Raw genomic sequence first — 21,654 nt, 5'->3', positions numbered from 1 at the left:
TTATCTTGCTAATATTATAGATGTGTAAGTTTGTGTGTTTGTTTGAAGTTCAATCACGCATCAACTATTGGTCGGATTGGGCTGAAATTTGGTGGTGAAAGCTTACATTCCCGATTAACATATAGACATATTCTTATCAACAAAATTATTTCATGCTCCACCCCAGTGGCCCTGGAGTTTTCCATGTTAACTTTATGAGTATTCATATTTAAGAGAGAAATTGAAGAATTTTGTCAGCTGTTTCAACTGCACAAGTTGGATCTATGATATTAAGCATTAAAAAGTTATAAGGTATATCAACAGGGTGCAGCACTATTATTCTTTTGCATTTATGCATAGACAAATATAATATTCTATTTGTCTATGATTTATGACAACACCTAAATTGAACCATAGACAAAAAGAATTAAATATAGACTGTCAGCCGTGCTGCGGTTACCATAGGTTCTGTCTGGCCCACACTGCTGGGAGTGCCGTGTAGTTACGTATCGTGTACACCTACACCATAACTACAAGGCGCTCCCAGTGGTTTGCGTCAAAACCTATGGTAACCATGGTAATAGCAGCACGGCTGACAGTCTATATTTAATTCTTGTCTATGGTTGAACCAACTAGCAACAAAAAGCTGTGGTACACAAGGAGAACTTTACTTTTTCTATGGTTTAGGGTTTAGGTACAGTGGTAGTGGTAGAACATTATGGCTATGGTATGTGCTATATTATAGCATACTAAATAAATTAAAAGATTAAAAGAACCAAATTTTCTTAAACTGTGTCCTCTCCCATAACTGCAATTAGAATTTTATACTTATATGACAACCCCGTACGAACGACGGGTACTCTGCTAGTGGATAATATTTTAATAAAATTTAGCAAATTAATTTATTACATCCTTTACTATTTAAATTTTGAAAAAAAAACACACACTTCTTCTCTTCCCTGTAGCAGGGCAGAAACCTAAGTACCTACTCGTCAAATCTTATGTTATTTAAATAGGGAATACATGGTTGTTTATGGAAATATTTTAGTACAAAATCCAATCAATGAGATGGGGACATCACCTAGGTCTAATTGAAATTTGTCAAGTCTGCAGGTTTGCTGAGGTGGGGGTATTTATATTTAACTTAGTTTTAAATGTAACATGAATGATTTCATAACATCCCAAAACTAATATTGAAGCCAAGTGTTGGATCCATATCCATTACTATCAGCCCACTCCCCCCTCTCCTCACCCTGAGCATTGCCATGGTGAAATCACAGTCTATGTTGCTTGGATATCTGTCAACAACTCGGTGCTTTGTGTAATGTGTCTCATAAAGTTGTAATTCACGAGTTCTTGAGAGCGTGTTAGGTGGCTCTTAGTGCAGTTGTTGTTACATAACTTAGGGGCTTTATACTTCCAGGTAAACCTCAAGTATTAGCAAAATGGGCCCTAAGAAGAAGGGTAAAGGAAGCAAACTGGCTCGGATGTCAGAAGAAGAAAGGATAAGATACATGCAACATCGAGCAGCCATTGAAGAAGAAGCTAGGAGAAGAAAAGAACAGCTCATTGCCACTTATATGAAGGTAATATTATATTAAAAATCCAGAGAGATAAAGATGTCACCAAATAACCAATTATTCATGAACTACATGGTAACTGTTCCGTTACCAGCAAATTATTTTTATTCAAGATTTTCAAATTACTTGTCGAATAAATTTTTGCTTGAGACATAATACAAAACTAGTAAAGATTTAAAGAAAACTGTAATCTCATTTAATTGTTTACTAGAAGGAATTGAAGTCAACTGATAACTTATGCCTACCAAACTATTTTATTTTACATGGAGCATTGTGAAAATTAAAAAAGTTTTAGCTACCATACATCATATTTCATTTTGTACTCCAGACAAATTAAAATTTTCCTATCCAAAGTGAATTCTAATCATCTAAAAGTTATAAAAACATAATACTGAAAAATTGTATTTCTATTATGTTAGTTTCTCTGTATGTACCCAATTATTATTTACATGGTTTCCATATTTTCCCAAAATTATATTATTGATTGACATTGCTGCTATAATACAGTACTATATTTCCTCTGATATTATTCATATAAAAATAAATTTCCCCGAGACACTGATTGAGATGTTTACTTATTTTTTGAGCCATGAAGTTATGAGTTCCTCTTCCATTTCTTGTAAATAGTGTAATAATAAAATATTATCAACTCGGATAGTCTAACGAATGGAAACGCATGGTGTCGTGCCATCTCGTCCAGATGCAATCTTGTCCAGCTCTTCCAGATTCCACGAAGGGCCATGTAGGGCAGAGGTAATTCTCCACCCATTAATTAGTGCCATCTCGTCCAAAAACCTATGCTTTATGGTTCACTTGTCAGGTCTTGAAGTTTCCTTAGAAGGAACTTAGAGTTAGTAGGGTACTATTAGAACGTTTATAGTAGTCTACCTTCATTATTTTATATTTGTGACAGTTGCTTAGTTCTATCAATCGTCAAACAATGCTAATCTTGTGCGGTTGGTTGGTAATAGTAGATAGTAATGTACCGATCCTAGCGCAAAAAAGTACGAGTTCAGAAAACCAATGTAAAATCTCTGTTTTTAACACAAATCATGTTATGATTCGTGTTCGTGTTAACATGAACACGAATCATAACATGATTTGTGTTAAAAACAGAGATTTTACATTGGTTTTCTGAACTCGTACTTTTTTGCGCTAGGATCGGTACATTACTATCTACTGGTAATCATATATACAGGGACAGGGTGACAGACAATTAAGTACATAGATATTAAATAAATACATTTTATTTAATATGTACATAAATTAAAGTCTTGTTGAACTAAAAACAATGGCGCAAAACAGACCTCAAATAAACAACCGAGTCAAAAATGGCAGCTGTTCAAAGATTTCTTGAATCTGCCATTTTGAATTTTTAAACGGCTGCATTTTTTGACTCGGTAGTTCTTTTGAGCTCAAATTTGGGGCATTGTATACAAATAATGACATTTAATTTTATGTGCATATCGACCTATGCTTATGTTTATGATTTTCTTCCGTCTTCTGGCGGGCCCCCCTGAGGAGGTAGCGTATAATACCATTGCAAATTCAATGAATCATTGAACAGCTGTCATTTTTAGCTTGATTGCCCATTTGAGGTCCGGTTTGCGGCATTGTTTTTGGTTTAACAGGACCTTTTATTTTATGTACATATCAACTTATGATTTTACTTACCTTTAAGATTTTCAACTTACTCCCTATGGGCCGTCCGCTATAGGTGACATCCGATCACCATGTACAGAGAAAAGTAGCTTACTATTACCAGTAATGACCTGCCAAATTTGGTTGTGATATTTCTTTTCGTTTTAAAGTTATAAAGTCGTCCTAAGACTTAATTGTCACCCTGTACCGTATATGTTTCAATATATCTGTTCACTGTAAAATAGAGCTGTTGGCCATACAATTACTTTGACTAACTATTTTAAGTTGAAATGTTAAAATTAAACTTGAAAAATTCATACAAAATAACAGTTATTCCAAAAGAATTTAAAATTGGCCGACGAATTGGAAATTTGGAAATATCACTTTTGAATTTCTATATCCCAAAAACGAGAAGCCTTATTAAAAAACTATACACCATAAAAAGTTTTGAAATACTGTGTGGATAAACAAACCAAAAATCTTTGATCACCAGAAATTTTAAAGTTGGTCGCCATATTTGATAATGGAGCAATTTTCCAAACTTCAAACAACTAATTTTCATTACCAATTGTAAAATAACTAATGAAGTTACTAATGAAAATGTAAATGTTAGTGAGCATGGAGATCATAAGGAGGAATATATTTCATTTTTAACGTTTGAACATGACCTTTTTGGGAGCTGTGGAGGTACAAGAAAATAAGTTTAGTAAAAAAAACTTGCTGGGAAATACCACTTTTTTAGGAATCTGGATGTTTGACAAGATTGGATGAGATGGTACTACAGTAGAACCTCTTATATCCGAACTAATTGGGACCAGGGGTAGTTCGGACTATTGAATAGTTCGGATTACAGAACATATTGTTGTTTTTACATAACAATAGCTAAAACTGATCAACATTATTTTGGGAAAAGTGAAAAAATGTTTTATAAAGTAAAATACAGTGTTTATTTAATACAGTAGTAAACATGGTGAATAAACAGTACTGTAAATTAAATACAGTATACAATAAAGAACTGCTGTACTGTGTATAGAGTACAGCAATGAGGGGTTCGGATTAGTGGACGTTCGGATTACAGGGGTTCGGATTAAAGAGGTTCTACTGTACATCGAAATGCTCTGCACCTCTAATGCAAAGGTTTTTATTTTATATTTTTTAAATCCTTTTTTTTTATAGTTATGTAATGTGATAACACAAAGTTAACATTTTGATGTCCAGAGAGAGCTCTCGTCGGTGGTGGCGCTGTGTCAGGTGTTCAGGAATTCTGATTCTGAGTAGTAGGGTCTTTATTAGAGCCATTCCGTTAGCTGGTTCTTGAAACGTTGGGGTGGCTGGCTTCTTAGATGGTCGGGTAGGTGGTTGAAGAAGAGCGCTCCTTTGTATGAAGGTTTCTTCTCTAAAAGCGTTAGGCAGTGTAGTGGTAGGGTGAAATTTGTGGCATGTCTTGTGTTGTATGTATGGAGTTCATGATTTCTTAACTGTTGTGAGGTGACTGCATGCAGAATAGTTTCCCGAATGTAGAGTGAGGTTGCTGTGAGGATTTTTAGTTGTTTAAAAGATTCCCGGCTGCTTTCTTGGTAGTGTAGTCCTGCTAGGCATCTGATTGCTCTTTTTTGTAGAGTAAGAATCTTTTCCTTATTGGATGCTGATGTTCCTCCCCATGTCACTATTCCATATCTTAAGTGGGTTTCAAAAAGAGCAAAGTAGGCAACTTTAGCTATCTCCAGGCCACATATTTGTTTGAGTCTTCAAATTATGCGGGTACCTGATGAGAGTTTCTTGCCAAGTTGGTCGATGTGTTGCTTCCATGACAATTTTGAGTCAATTGTGATACCTAGATATTTGGTTATGTTGCTTGCTTCCAGGCCGGGGAGAGGTGCTAAGTTTGTACTTTTATTTTTTGTGTTAAAAATAATTTGTACTGTTTTGTTTTCATTTAAGACTAGATCATTGTTTATACAGTAGTGTTTAGCTTGGTTGAGGAATGCAATCATATTTGCTTCAAAGCATTTCAGTAGCTTTATCAGAGATGGTAAGCACGGTATCGTCTGCGTACATTATGGTGGAGCAGGCATCATCCATGCAGTTTGGCATGTCATTCGTGAGGAGGAGGAAGAGCACTGGCCAATACTGGGGAGTACAGATCCTTGTGGAACCCCTCTTTTTACACCAGTTGTTGGAGATTGGATTTTGTAGTTTATGTTATTTTGGGTGTGATTTATTTCTACCAGTTGCCTGGGTTGCCACTTCCCTTGAGATAGCATTTAAACCATTCTGCTTCTTTACCTCCAACTCCTAGGGCTCTTAGTTTTTGTAGTAGCTGGTCGTGATTGAGGCTTTGCTAAAGTCAAGAAACAGGCTGGTCACTGAGCATCCTTCCTCCAATTGGTCTATGACATGTTCCGTCAGCTGTATCAGGGCTGTTGTTGTTGATCTACCCCTGAGGAATCCGTGCTGTTTATTCATGAGTAGGCTATGCCGTTCGAGATGGCTTAGGAGTCTAGCAAGTACAATTTTTTCGATTATTTTTGAGAATGTTGGGATCAGGGATATTGGCCTATAGCTGCTAGGTTCAATTTGTGGCCCTTTTTTTATATTTTGGGTATATTTTGGCGGTCTTTAGAGCAGTTGGAAAAATTCCTTGCTGTAGGGATTTATTTATTATAATTGTGAGTGGTGTCAGTTCTTATCTCTTTACATCTTTTAACCAGTTTTGAAGATAATTCATCGACACCAGAAGAGGTTTTAGGTTTTAAGGAGTCTATGGTCTTTTTTACTTCTTCAAAAGTTGTTAAATGGAATTCTAACTGCTCATTTGTGGCTGGGGCTAGGTCAGGGTGTGTGGGATTGGTGTTGCTTTTGTCTGTTTGGAGTGTGTTTTCTGCTATTGTTGCAAAATATACGTTTAAGGAGTTTGCTATTTCATGTGGGTCCAAGGTCGTTTTTCCATTTAGCTGAAGGCTGAGCTGATGGTTTGTATTAGTGGTTGCCTTTCTTTCATTATTTATTGTTGTGACCGTACTATTGAAATACACGCACATTGTAAATTATATCCTTTTATTTTAACAACATAGATGTTTGTAGTGTAATGTTTTTTCAAAAAGTAACAATAAGAAGTGTTTACTATTTAATATTTTTTACCAACAGCTGACTATTTAGAATAGGAGTAATAGAATAAGATTATGACACTTTCCCTCACTTATTGAGAAGAACATAAACTATTTTTGTACGATAAAGTCTCCTAACCAAGGTGGCTGTCGTCGTTGTCTTATTGGTCGTGGAGAGCGAACTGGAATGTTAACTTCTGTAGGTTGGTCTGGTTCTGGTTCAATATGGTCGGGTCTCGGGTCTTTGATCAGGATAAGGTGGAGATTGGTTTGGGAGTCTTGGTACATTAAACGGTTGTTCAGGTCCAAATGTTACCTTCTTTTCTTTCATGATAGTTGGTCTCAAGTGGTTAATGTGTCTCTTGACGTTTCTTCCACTATCTAGTGTTACTATAAAGTGCCTTTTTCCTAGCTTCTTCTTACTGCGAACTGCCAAACTTGTCTGTTGTTAGAGAATATTTTAACTTGCACTATCTCCCCCTCTTGAATCGATCTAACGGGTTTTAAAATAGGGTTTAATGTAGGGTGTTTTTTGAGTCTGTAAGAGACGTTTTTCAAGGTTTGAAATATTCCATTCATTTCATGGTCTTTTTCGGTCCCTTCTTTGATTGTCATTGAAGATGTTTCATAGTTGGATACTCGAAAAAGTGATTGAGAATAAAGCTGGTTAACTTCAGCTCCGATTAGTTTATCTGTTGAACTTGTATATGTTTTGAGTTTGGTTGAAAAAGCGTTTATCGAGTTTACTTTGTGAATTGAAACATGGTTTGAAGGTTTCTGAAACATTTCATCGTACACCTGACGAAGCTCGATTTCTAACCCTCTAATCCACTGTCTACCTAGCAAAGCGTCATGTCCTGCAGGTACGATGTGTAATTCATCATCTATCTGTTTACCATTGTACGTTACAGTAACAGATACCTTTCCAACAGGCTTAATGATGTTACCTGTGTATGACCGAAAGCAAACATTAGAATTCTGTAGGGGAATGCCAAGCTTGAGTTTCTTGAAATCACTTTCTGAAAGTAGGGAAAATTTTGCACCGGAATCGACTTCAAAACTTTGACGTTTGCCGTTTAATTCTACATCAATGAGGTATTTGTCGAGATCGGGAGTCATTTCAAAAAGGTCTACTACGGTACAATTCATGCTATGAATGCCGTATGTTGGGTCATGAAAAGGTTGATTGTACTGTTCACTGTTAGTAGCTGAATTTAAGTACGGTTCAACTAAATCTACTTTTGAATTTTTGAGTAGTGATTGAATGCAAACTTTTGATACATGTCCTTTCCTTTTGCAGTTATTACACGAGAGCTTCTTATAGTCTACTCTACAGTTACTTGCCTTGTGACTATTTTTACCACATCGCAAATATACGTTTTCAATTCCCAAGGCCTTGAAGTCGATGTACCTTTTTCGGGAGACGGATCTAGACTTGTAGTTTTCAGGTGAATATCTGCTATTCGAGTTTAATCTTCTGTTTCCTGGGTCTTTTGAACCGTCTCTGGAAGTTCTGTAACTGCTGGAAATTACATTAGTAGATTCGGTAGAAGTAAAATTGTTAAAACTTGATGTCTGATTAGGATTAGAAAGTTCTTTGCTGTCAAGTTTTGATGCCTCTAAAGCAATAGCCTTATTGAGTATTTCGTCAAAACTAGAGAGATTTGATTGTAAGATCTGTTCTTTAAGCAATCATCTCGAAGGCCACGGATGAACTGGGCTCGTAAAAATACATCAGAGATTGAATTTGTTTTCTCGCATTCACATTGAACTGTAAACTCACAATCGACTAAGTCTCGCTGAAGTGAGGCTACGAAATCTGATATTGACTGACCATTCTTTTGATAAATGTTCAAAAAGTAATGTTGAGAAACGACTACATTTTTCTTAGGAACAAGCAATTGAGTTAGAACTTTGACGAGATCATCGTAAGGTAAGTTTTTTATTGGTTTCTCTGGGCCTAGAAAAGCTGATAGGGCATTGTAATGTACTGACCCAATAGATACACATAAGAGTTGAGCAATACCTTCCTTTTGAGTCAGGCCTATCAGAGTATAGTAATTTTCAAAGCGTTCTAGATAATTACAAAACTTCTCACGTCTAGGTTCGAAATTTTCAAATCGAGCAATATTTGTAAGACTTACTGATACCTCCGACTTCTCATACCTTGTGAAATGTGAGAATAATTGTTGAAACTGTTCTTGTTGTTGCTGTTGAAAAACTTGTAAGAATTCCTTGAATTGGTCAGCATCCATTATGGTCCAGTCAAATGCAATGAAAGTAGTGTAGGTTGAATGATTGAAACAGATTGAATAATAATTAAAGATTATTTGAACGTGTAAAATGTCATTATTTCGGTTTTTACAAAAAGTGTTGTGACCGTATTATTGAAATACACGCACATTGTAAATTATATCTTTTATTTTAACAACATAGATGTGTTTGTAGTGTAATGTTTTTCAAAAAGTAACAATAAGAAGTGTTTACTATTTAATATTTACCAACAGCTGACTATTTAGAATAGAGTAATAGAATAAGATTATGACATTTATTGTCTGCCACATTGCTTTTGATTTATTTTCTGCTTCATTAATGTATGCTACAGTTTGTTCTCGTCTCAGGTGTTTCAGTCTCAGGTCATATTCCTCTCTTTCTTTCCGCTGTTTGTGCTTTGTTTTCTGTCAGGCCCGTAAGTTGTTCTATTTCTAGTGCACTGATGTACACATTTTTCAGTTGGTTGCACTCGTCATCCCAGACCTGTCTTTTTTATTTATTTATTTTTTTTTTTTGTAGTTTCAGTGGGCAGGTTTAATTCAGTATAAGCTGTAGTGTACTGTGGAAAGAGTTGTAGGCAAGGTTGACGTCCTCTTCCATTAGAATCTCATCCCATTTTTGTGTTTGTAGTTTCTCCTTAAACAGTGTTAATTCTCTATTGGTGATTAGTATTTTTCTTTCCTAGTGTTGGGGTTTTTTTTTTTGACATTTTAAGGGAACATATTTGTGCTGTATGGTCAGATAAGCCTGTCAGGACGATAGAGGTTTGTACATTCTCAGGTTGAATGTTAGTACAGATCCAGTCTATTGATGTTTCTTTTTCACTTGTGATTCGCGTGGGAGGGATGTTCATTCTCACGATGCCGTATGTAGTAAGTAGTTCTTGTAGTTTTGTGTTGTCGTTATTTTCAATAAAATTGTCCACATTGATGTCTCCCATGATTACAGTTTCTTGGTTTGAGTTCATCATCTATTAAGTTGTTCAGTTAGGACTTATATTGAGCTGTCTAGTTTTGCCCTAGGTGGTCTGTAGACACCAAGTACCTGTATATTTCGCTTTTTTCTCTTTATCTCAAAGAGGGCAGTTTCACACACGAGTTCTGATTCAGCTCTACTAGTTTCAACAAGTGTTATTTCCTTTTCCTGGCCTTTCTTCACGTATCCAGCAACTCCTCCTTTGATGTGGTCTTTTCTTGTGAATCCCCCAATAAGTGAGTATAGCCCTCAATGCAGGTTGTAGCAAGGTTTTCCTTTGATAGTCCATGTTCAGTTATTATTAACAGGTCCGGGTTTTCATTGTAGAGGAAATGGCTAAGTCTATCTAGTTTATTAGTTAGCCAGTTTATATTTTGATGTGCTATTTTTATGGTGTTTTGGTTGCTAAGGGATTGGTTTTCCTGAAAGCCGAGTTCCAGAGTGTCCGGGTTTTGTATTCTGTGTTCAGCTTGTGTCTCTTTTTGGGAGTAGTGCTTCGGACTAAAAAATGGTGTTGCGGTGTTTTCTGCTCAGGATGTAGGTTTGTTTGTATTTTATGTTCATCGATGATTGGGAATGGGGTTGGTTGTTGTTGATTGTCTGTGCTCGAGTCTTTTGAGTATTTAATGAGCTCTTCTTTGCTCAGGGTGGTGGCTTGCTTGATCCATTTGCTTATTGTGTCATTTTGACATGCAGTAATGTAAAGAAAAGATTTAGTGTGTCTTGAGATAGCGACAATGCAATGCGATTGTGAGTTGTAGAGTCTTCTTGTTTGTTTGAGGTACGAATCACAAGGATGTTTTCTGCTTGTCTGCCTTGGAATTCATGGACAGTGGAGGTGTTTTTGTAGCCTAGACTGATAAGTTGGTGTTTTTCTGATTGTTGTGTGTTGTTGTGTTGTTCTGATTGTGTTTTTCTGTGACAAGGTAAGTATGTGAAAAGCTTGCTGGGTTCTTTTTAAGGACTGGGACGGGTGGCGTTGTCCTGTAATCCAGCTACTAGGAGGTCACAAATTGTGGATATTTATAGGCATACACTGTGGATGCGATGCTCCCTGGTGTGGATTAACGTCCGCACGAGTGAGTACTCGACTATCCGCAGTACTATCCTGATAATTAGACCAATTCGTTAAATACCAAGGAAAAAATGTGGTTCGGATTCCACTCTAAACTGTAGGTCCCTTAGTTGCCATTAGCTGTATGGGCTATTAATTAACAGCTGTGTCTAAGGAACATGTCGGCCTTAGTCACTAACAAGACTACAAGATCGCGCCACTCATCCTACACTCATCCTTCACTCATATTTGGGTTAAAATACGCACATAGTGGCGTCCCCATCTTAAATAATTGATAATTGATAATAACTCTTTAATCCATCAAGAGGCTGCAGCATTAGTTCATTTAAAACATTGATGTTCGACTAAGATGCTGTTACAGTATTAAAATCTGTAATCTAACAACACAATTAACCAACAAGTTATTCTTCACAAAAAGCTCCACATCAATTGAAATACATTTCAACTGAACTGTCAGAACCCTTGTAAGATAGTGGCATTTGTTGATTTGCCTATGTGTGACCCAAACCACATTACCATTAAAACCTGTGTGTTTCCAAATTACTATAGTGGCTAAGCATAAAATTATTATCTTATACAGTACCGGTAAAATAAGATGAGCTTGTTGTAGTCAAATGGTTTTAAAAATATGTTTCATTTAATTAGAACAAACTGAAACATGAAGAAGCTTTCATGAGGCTGAATTCAGCAAAGATCAACCAACAATGGCGGCAGATTTTAAGGAAAGTCAAGTGCAAGGAACTCAAGGACAACATGAAGGTCAGATTTTTACTAATTACCCTTTTCCCAAAAAACCAGTTTTTTTCCTTACCCTTTTTTTTAATACCCGTACTATTAAAACTATTTGCTTAAATATAATAATTTTGCCAACCGAACTTAAAAAATCATAAAGTATTTCTGCAATTCACATAACAAGGACTATCCAACAGTTAGCGCTTTAGTAAAGTATCATTTTAATTTTAAATCTGTTGGTTGATTCTTTTAGCGAATTTCCCATATAGGGGATAAGCTATTACCGTAGGTGTCATGGTAAGACCTGGACCCGGGACCAATTTACTTTTTCGTTTTGACGTCCCCAGAGGCCAAAGACACCATCCGTTCAAATTCATATATATATTATATTTATATATAGGCTATATATATATATATATATATATATATATGTGTGTCCATTAGCACGATAACTCAAACAAAAAAAATTATCCGATTTTGATGAAATTTGATATAAACGTGTAAGCCTACATTTATTCGAATGAGTTCGCAAACCAGTGTGATCGGACCATGGGAACGGGGGTTTATGGGGGGTTTTATGGGGTAAAAATGGGGTTTTCCCTTTTTTTACCCTAAAAACATAAAATGTTTGAATTTCTTTAACAACCATTTTGTAGAATAAAAAAAAAATAATTTAGTATATTGAAGCATTGTTGTATGTCTAATGGTTACGGAGAAAATAAAAAAAAAAGCAAATTTAAAATTCCCGTGTTATTTTTATGGAGAAAATAAAAACTGTTGTAGTTTACTTGTTTATGGATGGATATGTTGATCAAATTTGGCAAATTTATTTATTTCATCCTATACTATTGACGTTTGGTCAAAAAACACTGTTTACCTTCCCCGTAGCAGCAAACCTAAGCACTCGTCAAATCTAATGTTATTTAAATTGGGAATAAATATGTCTTTATTTATGGAAATATTTTAGTAAATATGTAATCAGACAAGTTGAAATTCGCTTAGTCTGCAGGTTTGCTGCGGCGGGGGTATTTTTGAAGTATTTGTTCTTTATTGAAAATGGTTAAAGAAGAGGGTTATTCGTTCTTCTATGACTGTAGTAGGAGGATTAAAATTGATGTTTTGTGAATTGGGAGGGCCAAATTGGTTGTACTTCAGGTGTGGTGTTTGTGCAAGAGGTCTCGGTGGTAGAGATGCTAGAGACTCCTTGGATGATTGCTTTACAGATGTAGTAAGGTATGTCTCTGAGAGTATTCAGATATTTAAAGGTTTCTCAGGCCCAGCACACACGGTGTGACTGTTTTACAACTGTCGTTGCAAACCAGTTGCGTGTGCAACTGTTTTGTGACCTCGGAAATGTATTGCAGTGGGGAGGCGCACACGACGCAACTGGTTGTATGCAATTTCAAAAAACATTTGAAACCAGTCACCTACAACCGTGGGCCCGACGTTGCAGTTGCGTTGCAGACTTCAGTTGACGTGACCACGGGGTGTTTTTGTGGTATTTGGTGGTATTTTGACGGCCTTATAGTGTTTTTAGTGTTTTTTATAAGGAATGTTTTGAATTCTTTCTTAAACTTTACAATATTATTGATACCTTTAAAATGAGCAGGTAGACCGTTGTAAAGCCTCAGACCCATATAGTACGGCGATCTTTCGTAAAGGCATAGCTGATGTATTGGATACTGCAAATAATTTTTTGAACGTGTTATGGGTATTTATGAGTAAATTGCCATTATTTATTAATGTAATTGCCACAGAAGGTTCCCACACTCTGAACTGCTAGCCTTACTACTTCCTTCACCATTTCCTACGTCATGGACCTGTTTCCTTCCCTTCTCATAGCATTTAAGTATTACAGATACATTAATCTGACTGCCACAAACGGTTCCCCACTCTGTGATTCCAGCCTTTAATACTTCCTTCACCACTTCCTAGGTCGTGGGCCTGTTTCCTTCCCTTCTCATAGGATTTTTAGATTTAAGATACATTAATCTAACTGCCACAGACGGTTCCCACACTCTTCAATGCTAAACTTTACTACTTCCTACGTCGTGGACCTGTTTTCATCTCTTTCCATAGCATTTTAGTATTTTAGATACATTAATCTAATTGCCACAAACATTCCCCACAATGACACTTTGCACTGCTAGCCTTTACTACTTCTTTCACCTCTTCCTACGTCGCGGACCTGTTTCCCTCCCTTCCCATAGCATTTTAAGATTAAAGATACCTTACTCTAATCATTATAAACAGTTCCCTCCCACACTCCAGACTGCTCGCATTGACAACTTCCTCACCACTTCCTACGTTACGGACCTGTTTCCCTCCCTTCCAATAGCATTTTAGGATTGCAAATACCTTAATCTAATCGTCATAAACAGTTCCCACTCTCTGCACTGCTAGCGTTTACTACAATGTATCGAGTAATTATTGTCAGTATAATCTTTGCTCAATAGTAACAAGGTATGCTTTTCCTTTTGTACTGTATTTTGTAACTTGCTAGTATACTGTGGGTAGATGGCTTATTATGAGCACATGTTACAACTTACAAGTCTTTTGTTTACTTTTTCTTGTTATTTAATTCCCCCAACATGGTTACTTAGCAACCCATAAGACTAATGTTAAAAAAATGTGACTTTCAGTTTCATTTTTCTACGTAATTAGATTTTTCTTGGCAGTTCTAACTGTAGTAAAATTGTTTTTAGGCCAGAAATAAACTTTTTACAAGATTTGAAGAAAATCGTCGAAGCCGTTTTTGAGATCTTTGTACAAGCAAGCATACATACATACATACTAGTAGTCGCAGTCAGTCTGGGCGCGCGGACCCTTGTGTACTAGCTGTCCTAAGAGTTACGGCTCACTCACCCCTACAGCCCAAAGCCCTCAGCCGCTGCACTGACGGCTTGCCGAGTAGGCCAGATGTTTTTGGAAATGAGCAATAAATACTCCCGTCTGCACCCCCCCCCCCCCCCATAGCGTGGCTGCGCGCCAAGCAGACCAGCTGTGACTACTACAAGTAAACATTGCTCATATTAGAGTATAGAATATGGGCTTTGTTTTTAAATCAATTATGTTTCTTAACACATATACATCTGGAAACAAGCTGTATGTTATTTTTTAGCAACCATTTCAGTGTGACGTTTCCATGTAAAATTTTTATCAATATTAAAGCCTAAAATTGTAGTTTGTTCGACAAAAGCTGAAATATTAGTTTTATACGGTAATAAAAAAATTATGTTTTGCTCATTTTGTAGTGTTTAGAACTGCATAATATGTGTTTTAGAATTATTAATTTTGACAACATTCCAATGATTGGCAATATGATAGACCACAGACCATATTTTGCTTCCTCAAAGCTATGTTACATTGTTTTAAGGGGGCATCATTAGATTTCAATTTTGTGTGTATAAATGGCAGTAAAATTTTTCTTAGGTATAGTATATGAATACATTTAGTACCGCATACTTATGTGGAGCTTCAAATATATTTTGTGAAAATTTCATGGTTCTATCTCTTATAGTTCCTGAGAAAAAGGGACATGTGTATTTAAAAAAATCTTTTCCGGGGAAACGAACCCTAAAGTCGAGATTACTAGTTTACTATTTATTCAAATGAAAGGAAAAACTACTGAGTAAGGTTTCTTTTAAAACATTATTTCAAAGGTTAGTAGTTTTTTAGAACTATTAATAAGGTGTCATTTTTTCCAACCAAAATCTAATGAGGTAGAAAAATGAAACTGAAAGTCACATTTATTTTAGACTAGATAACCCGTTGCTCTAAATCGAGCAAAACTGAAACTTGTATTAAATTAAAAGAATAAACAAAAAACATAAACAGCAAGGCCTTAATCAAAGAGTCACTCTAAAATAATTGATACGACTTATTATAGAACTAGCTGTAACCCGCGGGCTTTGCCCCGTTTAACTTCTTAATTTTCAAGATTATCTCGTTCGCATGGCTCAATCACGTCCTGGTTGAAGTTTTCGCTACGCTCACTCACCTTTAGGTTGGAGCTCGTTCGCTACGCTCACTCACCTTTAGGTTGGAGCTCGTTCGCTACGCTCACTCACCCTTTGGTTGCAAATTAGCTGTTGTCATAAATGTAAAAGAAATAATAGTGCTGCACCCTGTTGGTAATCCTTGTAACTTTAATGCTATTGAACATCACAGAACAGAACCAACTTGTTTAATTGAAACAGCTGTTAAGATTCAATAATTCCATTTCTCATAAGGTTAACATGGGAAACTCCAGAGCCACTGGGGCGGAGCCCGAATGGATTTTTGAAATAAGAATATGCCTATATATGTTAATCGGGAATGTGAGCTATCATCATGCCAAATTTCAGCCCAATCCGACCAGTATTTTTCGCGTTCACTTGTCACAAACATACATCCATACATCCATAAATCCATACATCCATACATCCATACATCCAAACTTTCTCATTTATAATATTAGTAGGATATAAAAAATATTATGATATTATAAAAGTAATCTACAATATTTAAATTCACATTCACTCTCATACTGCTTTGGTTATCTCTTATGTATAGTAGGCGGGTGCACTCTATGAGCACGTAGATGTCAACCACACACTGTAAAGTGAGCTTTTGACCTAATGTAGCTTGATTCCTCTCTTGACGCCAACCATTGCTACTCTTATTCTAGCATTGTTAAATTATTTCTACGATATGTTCTGTTTTAGGCGTGTTTAAATTAGGGGCCCCAACCCAAGTCTCTGGTTGGGAACATAAGAGGGTAAGCAAATGGATCTAACGACAGGTCTAGAATGGATACCCGTTTAACATTATTAGTATTGGAAAAACTATATGATTTATTTGGCCAGGTGGTGCTTTGTTTTCAGCTTTCAAATTGCTGTGACATCTACACAGGTAGCACCATTGTAGCAAGGGAAGACACTTCTTCTGTCTCTTGTTATGTACATAAGAATCTCACTTGACTCCTCGGAGCTCTCGTCCCTACAGAATGTCTGCCACTGTCTTCAAAGATTTGCAAATGGGCATTGTGACCCTATTTTCCGCATATTTTTTCATTGAATTTTTTGTTTGATTTGTGCTTAATTCTCCTTTTTGGGTTCTAGTAACATTGTTGTACTTACTTATATATCTATGCGTATTCATCACCTTCTTGAGGAATTAGAGGACCTACTTGGTGGTAAAACGTGTCATGAATCTTGAAATTGTCGATCTCCTGTGGAATTTTCTCGTCTTAATGAGCTTCGGAGCTGACCATGGTAAAGGCAGAATTGAATTGACAAATTTTATCCAAATAATTTCTGGATATAGGTCTCACAGTCCTTTTTTTCAGATTGGGAGTTTCCAATAAGATCCTGAAGGTATGGTGAATTGCACAAATGAGGTAAACAAACCTTTCATTTATTGCAACAAAGGGTAAAAACTTTACTGTCTCGGCCAGTCTTTTCTTGATTAAAATGTAAGCCACTACAATGTAAACATTTCAAGTTCATTTGTCCGAGGTTGGATGTATCACAACGGTGGTACTACCACTATGTACCCGTCAAATGTTCAATTGAGAGGTTGATGCAAGCGGTCATGTCCGTGTTCCCTCCAGTCACTCACAGTTCTTCGTCGTACTCGCGGCATTTGATTTTAAATTGAAATGAAATAAGAAAGTTAACCAAACAACAGAAAACACTATAACGGAATTGGAATTTTGATACACATTGTAAATTACATGATAATATGGTAATGTAACGGATAACTACATGGTACACTACATGGTGCACAGGATAACTACCCTGTGAATAATCACTTTTAAAAATTCACTTTATCGCATTGAACTGTAACTACATGATAATCAGTAACGTACGATGTAAGGTAAAGGTAAATCAATTTGACCATAGTCAAAAAGAATGAAATATTTATTAAATATTTATTCTTTTTGTCCATGATTTAACTATTATAAAAATACAAACACTTTGTTGTCTAGTATTGCTAGGAAACTCTTAATTATGAACCAGACTTAGTTAACAGATTGAAACAAAACATAAATTCTAGCTTTGCTCTGGAAGTTTAAGTCCTGCAGTCTGTGGTTAACCTTAAAAACTATTTCAAACTACGTCCATATGTTATTTGTAAACAAAAGTAAATGAGTTTGATCTAATGTCAACAGATAGCGCCGCCTTCCAAACTTTAGCCCTTAAGTGTACTTAAGTGGTGCCCTTTCTTAATATTCTGAGACGTATTTGCACATCTACATGAAAATACCTTTAATTTGACACCTCAAACGTTAAAATCCGTCAAACCGTTATCGAGTTATGACTGTGAAAAGAAACCTGCTTGCGTATATATAGATTAGTCTTATGGGTTGCTAAGTAACCATGTTGGTTAATTAAATAACAAGGAAAAAGTAAAAGGAAGACTTGTAAGTTCTAACATGTGTTCATAATAAGCCCCATAATAAACCCACAGTATACTAGCAAAATACAAAATACAGTACAAATGGAAAAACATGTCTTGTTGCTATTGAGCAAAGATTTTACAGAAGATTACTCGATACATTGTAGTAAAGGCTAGCAGGGGGGAGTGTAGGATCTGTTTATAACGATTAGAGTAAGGTATCTGCAATCATAAAATGATATGGGATGGGAAGGAAACATGTCCACGACATAGGAAGTGGTGAAGAAAGTAGTGAAGGCGAGCTGTCCGGAGTGTGGGATCTATTTTATGAACATTAGGTTAAGGTATTTGCAATCATAAAATCCTATGGGAAGGGAGGGAAACAGGTCCGTGACGTAGGGAGTGGTGAAGGAAGTAGTGAAGGTAATTAAACAGTCAGGAGTGTGGGAACTGTTTATGACGATTAGATTAAGGCATTTGCGATCTTAAAATACCGTCGGAAGGGGGGAAACAGGTCCACGACGTAGGAAGTGGTGAAGGAAGTAGTAAAGGTAATTAAACAGTCAGGAGTGTGGGAACTGTTTTGACGATTAAATTAAGGTATCTGCAATCCTAAAATGTTATGGGAAGGGAGGAAAACAGGTCCGAGACGTAGGAAGGGGTGAAGGAAATTGTAAATGCAAGCAGTGTGTAATTAGATTAATGTATCTAAAATACTAGAATGCTATGGAAAGAGATTAAAACAGGTCCACAACGTAGGAAGTGGCGTAGGAAGTAGTAAAGTTTAGCATCGCAGAATGTGTGGGAAATGTCTGTGGCAGTTAGAATAATGTATCTTTAATTCTAAAATGCTATTGAGAAGGGAAGGAAACAGGCCCACGACATAGAAAGTAGTGAGAAGTAGAAGTAGTAAAGGCTGGCATTGCAGAGTGGGGGAACCGTTTGTGGCAGTTAGATTAATACATCTGTAATACTTAAATGCTATGAGAAGGGAAGGAAACAGGTCCATGATGTAGGAAATGGTGAAGGAAGTAGTAAAGGCGAGCAGTGTGGAATTTGGGAATGGATTAGTGTATCTGCAATACTAAGACTGCTTTCAGAGTACAAAAATGCACCTGTAGTTAGTTTGGACAACACAAAATTCAGCGTAGAATTATGATTATGAATGACTAGATAGTGGTTTATTTCATTGTTATCATCCAGAGGTTTATCCAAGAATGTGTGAAGGGAAGGGTAGCAAGACCCCCTATGCAGTTTTAAATCTAATATTGTTGAAGGGGTTAAAAAAATTCTAGGATTCGTCCTAAGCTCCCATTTATACGATCCCATCTCTGGACACTCCCGAATGATGTTAAGCGATTCTAATATATATAATAAGATATTACAACGAGGAAGATTTTATTAAATATAGCGAAAATGTTATTTTTTAGCTTAATAAACGAAAGATGGTAATGAGACGGATGTACACAGTTTTACTATGTATTTAGCCTATTAAAAAAACGATTGGGATTTTTCGTAGATTTTACCATATAACTTTTCTACTTCTCATCGTTGGAATCTTAAGAATAAGGATTCATTCTTTGCTCTTATTGGTCTTGCCACAAATGGTGACATTCGGTACCATCTTTTTTGTCAGATATCGAATTGAGATAGGTCCCCAGGTACTAAACTTTAATTTGAAACCAAAATAAAAAAAATGTATAAGAGTGAAAATTTAAAAACGTACGTTTTCAGAAAAAGCAATTTGCAAATTTTTTTCCCCTTTTTTCAAAACTTTTATTATTATTTTTATTTCATTAACATTTGAAGTTTCATAAAATGTCCATGGTAACGCAATATCTTTGGTAGTTTCTTTTTAAAAGAGCATCTTTAGTGGAAAAACACAAAATCCTGTCACGACCATAACGGACGTTTAAATGAATATTAAAAATGGTTAATATTATTTTTATAACTATGTTTTGCTATAAACTAATTTACTTTTATGACCATTATACAATAAAAAGGTCACTAAACTTTTAGTATATTTGGTCTTTCCAGAAAAAAATAAAAAAAACTCAAAAAATTGAAATAAAGCCAATAAAATCTTTTTAAGTTTGTATAACTACGAAAGAACTTACCTGAGACCCGAAAAATCGTTATGTTTGTATAGAGGTGTGCTTCTTTTGTGTATAAAACATTGAAATATGACGATATTTTAATTTTTGAAATTGTTATGATAGAAATCATAAACGTGATGGTCAGGGACAAGCGGTACGGTCGTGAATTGTCTGGGATAATTTAAATCTTTCTAGGCAATCCTTCAATTATACTGTTAGTTATAATAAAAATATGTGTTTCAATTGAACTAAACTGTTCAATTCACAATTATATTAAAGTTATTGTCACGACCAAACACACTATAATCCATAAGGCTGGATTGGTCGTGAAAAAACCCGCGATGGTCGTGAAACTTTGGTCGTGAAATTACGTGTTATTTGGCTCTGTTCTGGCGGTAGCCCTGCACCTCATGTTCGAGGATACAAAGTGGACTTCTAGGTTAATCTAGCAATTGAAATATCTTATAAACAAAAATTAACACCATGTCTACTTCATCGAATGACTACGTACGGTCATGGACACACCAAAATTACAAAAAACACAATCTTTCCTTTATTAATCTTGTAATTCCTCCTTTCAACTCGAAACGACCGGCACTACAATCCTGACGTACACCCCGAACTAGTCTCTCAAACCAACTGACTCCATCGACGCCAGGCTTGCCACTGTCGGGCTCCAAAGTTGAAAATTTTTCCCAAATGGTCGTGACGCCAAATCGAGGGACAGACTTATTTTGTCATGGTAGTCAGTTTGCAATGACAATAAAATTATAATATGCTCCTTTTTTGTAAGTTTAATAACCATTGATGACATAAAAATATGGCTTTATATATTTCGGCATGAATAATTAGTCTAAAAACAGCGTGAAAGTTGGAAAATGTACCCTAGGGACACGTCATGGTCGTGAATTTTGAGACTTTAAAAATACGAAAAAAATACCTAGAACCTATTTAAAACCAAATAAATGTGTGTAACGTGTTGCCCCCGTCCCAAAAAATATTAAAACACATAATAATAAACTACAAATCAAGTATCTACGAAGTAAAAGGCCAGGGACATGAAAACGTACGTTTTTAAATTTTCACTCATAAGAATATTTTTTTTAGTATGACACCCCCTTAAATAGTGTAAGTACATTATATTTCAAATATATTAAATTAATTTAAACAATACTGTTGAATAGTATTTTAGTTATATTTATAAATTATATCCTTTTTTAATTTTAGATCCTCTGGACTACATTTGAAGAAGCTGTCATAAGCAAGAACAAAATCATTGAGACACTGCTCTCAGATCTTGAAGAATCTGAAATACAGTACTCGATGATGTTGGAAAATCATGTACAGATTGTTAACAGACTAATCGGTAAGAAGGATCTCATTGTAGCAACTGCTTGATTTGTAGAATACAACTTATATATGTGATGTGGAAATGGATTAGGGACCTCTTGTCAGGAATTTTCGATTTTGAGTTTTTCTACTAGCAGAGTACCCGTCCTTCGTACGGGGTTGGCATATAAGTATCAAATGCTTATAGCAGTTATGAGTGAGGACATGGTTTAAGAAATTTCGGTTCTTTTTGAAGTTCGTTCGCTACGCTCACTCACCTTTAGGTTGGAGCTCGTTCGCTGCGCTCACTTTCCTTCAGGTTAGCTCGTTCGCCACGCTCACTTGCCTTCAGGTTAGCTCGTTCGCTACGCTCACTCACCTTTTGGTTGCAAATTAGCTGTTGTCATAAATGTAAAAGAAATAATGCTAGTGCTGCACCCTGTTGGTAATCCTTGTAACTTTAATGCTATTGAAAATCATAGAAC

General features: G+C 35.9%; 1 protein-coding gene across 3 annotated transcripts in view; it reads left to right on the top strand.

The window, feature by feature from the left end:
* LOC128992032 (dynein regulatory complex subunit 2) overlaps window positions 1-21,654 on the top strand; it is a 127,977-nt gene that overhangs the window by 79,952 nt on the left and 26,371 nt on the right. For 2 of the 3 annotated variants that reach the window (XM_054415588.1, XM_054415426.1), the window contains exons 2-4: window positions 1,403-1,565; window positions 11,277-11,390; window positions 21,068-21,206. In XM_054415588.1, the coding sequence (XP_054271563.1) occupies window positions 1,425-1,565; window positions 11,277-11,390; window positions 21,068-21,206 (394 nt within the window). In that variant the 5' untranslated portion in view covers window positions 1,403-1,424. Of the gene's footprint in view, window positions 1-1,382; window positions 1,566-11,276; window positions 11,391-21,067; window positions 21,207-21,654 lie in introns of those variants that run through there. The other variant, XM_054415510.1, reaches the window with a different exon arrangement.

This window comes from Macrosteles quadrilineatus, unplaced genomic scaffold (genome assembly GCF_028750875.1).
Source record: "Macrosteles quadrilineatus isolate MER2022 unplaced genomic scaffold, UCM_ALF_1.0 Scaffold_1__1_contigs__length_201487025, whole genome shotgun sequence".
Taxonomy (NCBI): domain Eukaryota; kingdom Metazoa; phylum Arthropoda; class Insecta; order Hemiptera; family Cicadellidae; genus Macrosteles; species Macrosteles quadrilineatus.
This window is presented reverse-complemented; position numbering and strand designations above follow the sequence as displayed.